General features: G+C 40.5%; 1 protein-coding gene across 1 annotated transcript; it reads right to left on the bottom strand.

Moving 5' to 3' along the window:
• Positions 1–794: 794 nt before the first annotated feature.
• Positions 795–3,014, bottom strand: LOC115306583 (olfactory receptor 8B3-like). Its single transcript, XM_029957067.1, is given in 2 exon segments — positions 795–1,752; positions 3,001–3,014. Coding segments are annotated over 2 exon segments (972 nt in total).
• Positions 3,015–3,811: the final 797 nt, after the last annotated feature.

Raw genomic sequence — 3,811 nt, 5'->3', positions numbered from 1 at the left:
TGCTTACTGAAGCAAAAATAGAATAAAGTAGAACAAAATAGACTACAAAGAGTAGTAGACTTGAAATCAGAAGGCTAAGAACTTAGTCCAGGCTTTTACTTGACAAAGTTGTGTCACTTTAGGGAAATCTAAGTACTCTGAGCTTCACTTTCCCATCCATACAATAAATATATTTTGACAATCACCAATGTGTTGGTTTGGCTCTTCAAAGGTTAAAAAAAAAAAAAGCCTGCCAAAAGACACTTTATACATGATGTTTACATATGCAAAAATGGATTAACCTTGATTGTCTTTATGGAATTTTCAATCCCAGTATTTAAAGGAGACATATTCTTGACAATTGAAGGATTGAACACTGGGAGTACAAACAGTATGTGATATATGTTTCTAATACCAAGTGGCAGATGAGAACACTCCCAATTATACAACATCACTTTAGTATTAACTAAATTAATACTTCAATATAAAGAGTCAACCATGTTTAAGAGGAAAAAACAAGTTCAAAAGGACAATGGGGGAAAAAAGAGACATGTTTCTTACTTATGCTATTCCTAAACAGAACAAGAAGGTGAAGAAGATATTGTGGTAATGGTGGTGGTGGCGGGGGGTGGGGGACCCAGTTTATTAATTTTTAAAGAACTCCTACTTTATAAAACTTAAAATAATTTATGAGACTCGAGCTTCCTTTACCATGTTAAGGAAAAAAGAGGCTAAGAATATTTCCACTTAACATACTTTATTTAAACACACAGTATCTCCCTGTGTGCAACTAACTGCACAGACATGATTTCTGATCAAAATACTCTCCTATTCAGAGTTTTCCTCAGGGCAAGTTTAATGTCTTTGTTTCTCAAGCTGTAAATGAAAGGGTTCATCATGGGAACTATATTGGTATAAAAGACAGAAGAGATTTTCCCCTCATCCATAGACCCAGCAGAAGACGGTTTAAGATACATAAATGCACCTGATCCAAAGAACAAGGAAACAGCAATTATGTGGGAGCTGCAGGTGCTGAAGGCTTTGGACCTGCCCTCAGTGGAGCTGATGCGGAGGATGCTGGAGAGGATGGAAGCATAAGACACAAAGATGGTGACACTGGGCACAATCACATTCATGCCCACCACAATGAAAACCACCAGCTCATTCACGTAGGTGCTTGTGCAGGAAAGCTGGAGCACAGGAAGGATGTCACACAAATAATGGTTGATGGTGTTTGCATCACAGAAGGTCAGTCTCAGCATGCATCCCGTGTGGGTCATAGCACCTGAAAATGCCATCAAATATGAACCAAACATAAGGCTGGAACACACTCTAGAAGACATGACAACATTATACAGAAGTGGGTTACAGATGGCCACATAGCGATCATAGGCCATTGATGTCAGCACATAACCTTCAGAAATACCAAAAAAACTGAAAAGGAAAAGCTGGGTCATGCACCCCCTATAGGTGATGATATTCTTCTTTGATGTGAAGTTAAAAAGCATTTTGGGTGTAAACACAGAAGAATAACAGAAATCTATGAAAGACAAATTGAAGAGGAAAAAGTACATGGGGGTGTGCAGATGTGAATTCAGCCCAATTAGAACTATCAAGCCCAAATTTCCCAATGCAGTGACCACATACACGACTAGGAACAGGTAGAACAGGAGGAGCTGGAGATCTGGTAGGTATGTTAGCCCCAGCAGAATAAATTCAGTCACAAAAGAAACATTCCCAGGTGCCATTCTACTCTAAGCGAATCTGTGGACAAAGGAGGAAAATGTTACACAGGAAAACTCAATTTTTCTCACCACATGTTCTCCCATGAGAATCGGGTATGTACAAAGAATATCTGAGGCTAGCCCAACCTGGACCCACAGATCTGTTTTACCATTATCATTAATCAAATGACATGGGCATTCTCTCATTAGAGTCTTTATAAGCTGTTTATGCAAAGAGCATCAAAACAGCCTATAGCGTGAAGGCCAGTGTTTCCATATGCCAATATGATGGCTATGGAAAGCAAAGGTTAAAGAAGAAGACTGGACTAGGAGAGATTTGCCTCTTCTCATTTTATTTCTTTGAGCCCATGATCCCTCCCCTAATCAGTAAAATTGGAGGCAGCAACCCCACCAACCTGGTGCTTACCTCTAATGGGGATTAGACTCGGTGTGGTGGGAATGAAGAACATTGTTTCTAATCAAATAAAAGACCAGGGTCTAGGAGAGTTTAAGTTCCTGCTCCATGCCACAGAGTAAAAACCATACATTTGGAAAAGTGAGAGTTCCATCCATGGAACTGACCAATAAATTGCATCCTTTGAACCCAATGTCTCTGAAACTTCCCTACACCACCACCCTCCCCTCCAACAGGTTCTTCTGTCAATTTCACTTGCGTTAGAGGACTGAAAAATCTGGAAAGTATCTTAGATCCCTGGACTTCTATCCTAAAAGGAGGACATTAATATAAATGGAATTCAGAAACTCACCCTCCTTCGGCAAGAAAACCTTGGTGCTTTCTTAATGGTATTACCTCTGTGATCCTGAAAGGGCAGCTTTAGTCTGTGGCTTTGCTCCCTTTGGTTCTATGAAGACAGAGCCCACTCTTAATTTCTGATATGCCCTGGCAATCTTTCTGAACTACAGATAATATTTTCTGATAGTGAGTCCTGTCTAGCAGCAGACAAAAATAAACAGACTTCATTATTATCATTTTTGCCACTTAAAATTCACAGAAGACTTAAGGTGAGTGTAAGGATATAATGCTCAGTTATAGACAGGGTAAACAGTATCTTCCACGGGGAATAGTTTCTAGGTGTGATAGGTATTGAGGGGATTGTATTTACACAAAGGACCTTAATGTGTCTCTAATGCTGTAGGGACTCAAAATTTTACCCAAGTTTTCCCTCCACTGTAGGGAGAGGCCCAAAGAGGGCCAAAAATAAATTCCTATTTCCCATTAAACAAGATGGCAGAAGAGGAAGCCCTAGACCTCATACCCTCCATGAATACACTGATTCAAAAATATTTCATGTACAGATTTCTTTTGTGAAAAATCCAGACACTAGTTAAGGCAGTCCTGCTCGCAGTTAAAGCTTGAAACTAGTCACACTGAAATTGGTAGGGAAAGTCAAGATGTCCTCTCGTCCTAATACTTGTCTTTGCACAGCACCTTCAAATTGGGAGAAACTCCCCAAGCTCCTGGCTTCTCCCTGGGGAAGGAAAGAAGTGCACTCTGTGTCCAGTGCCCCAGTTTTTATTAGGTCTGTCCAGAGGACTGGCTTCTAGAGAGTCTGTGTCAGAAAGCAGAGGGGATACAGGACACCGCACACTTCAGCTGCCTGGCATGAGAGAGAACAAAGATGGTGGACCAAGCTATTGAAACTCCTTTCTTACAGCGTCTCTCTGGTAAGGGAAATTGAGCACCACATGTTCAATAATACAATTTATCTGTGAGCTTCCTGCTCAGTCTTGCATGTTCTAAAACATGGGACGTGGGACACTATGCATGCCTTTGGGGTAGGGGTCACTAAGAACAAAGAAAGAGGGGTGGACTGCAAACTTTGAGAAGCCTCCAGAGTCTCTGACCAGCCTTATTGGTGGTGCCCTCTCCAGTTCAAGGCCAGTCCATGAGTATTAGGACAAGTGGGTGTTTGTCTAAAGTGCAGACACCAATGCAGAGAGTCAATGAAAATGAAGTTGAAATACTTTCCAAAAAAGAGTAAGAGAAATCCCACAAACTGATTGATGAAATGAAAATATATGATATACCTGACAGAGCATTAAAAATAACTGTCATAAAAATGCTCACTATAGTCAGAGTACAAAAC

Source organism: Suricata suricatta, chromosome 11 (assembly GCF_006229205.1).
Source record: "Suricata suricatta isolate VVHF042 chromosome 11, meerkat_22Aug2017_6uvM2_HiC, whole genome shotgun sequence".
NCBI classification, from domain to species: Eukaryota; Metazoa; Chordata; class Mammalia; order Carnivora; family Herpestidae; genus Suricata; species Suricata suricatta.
This window is presented reverse-complemented; position numbering and strand designations above follow the sequence as displayed.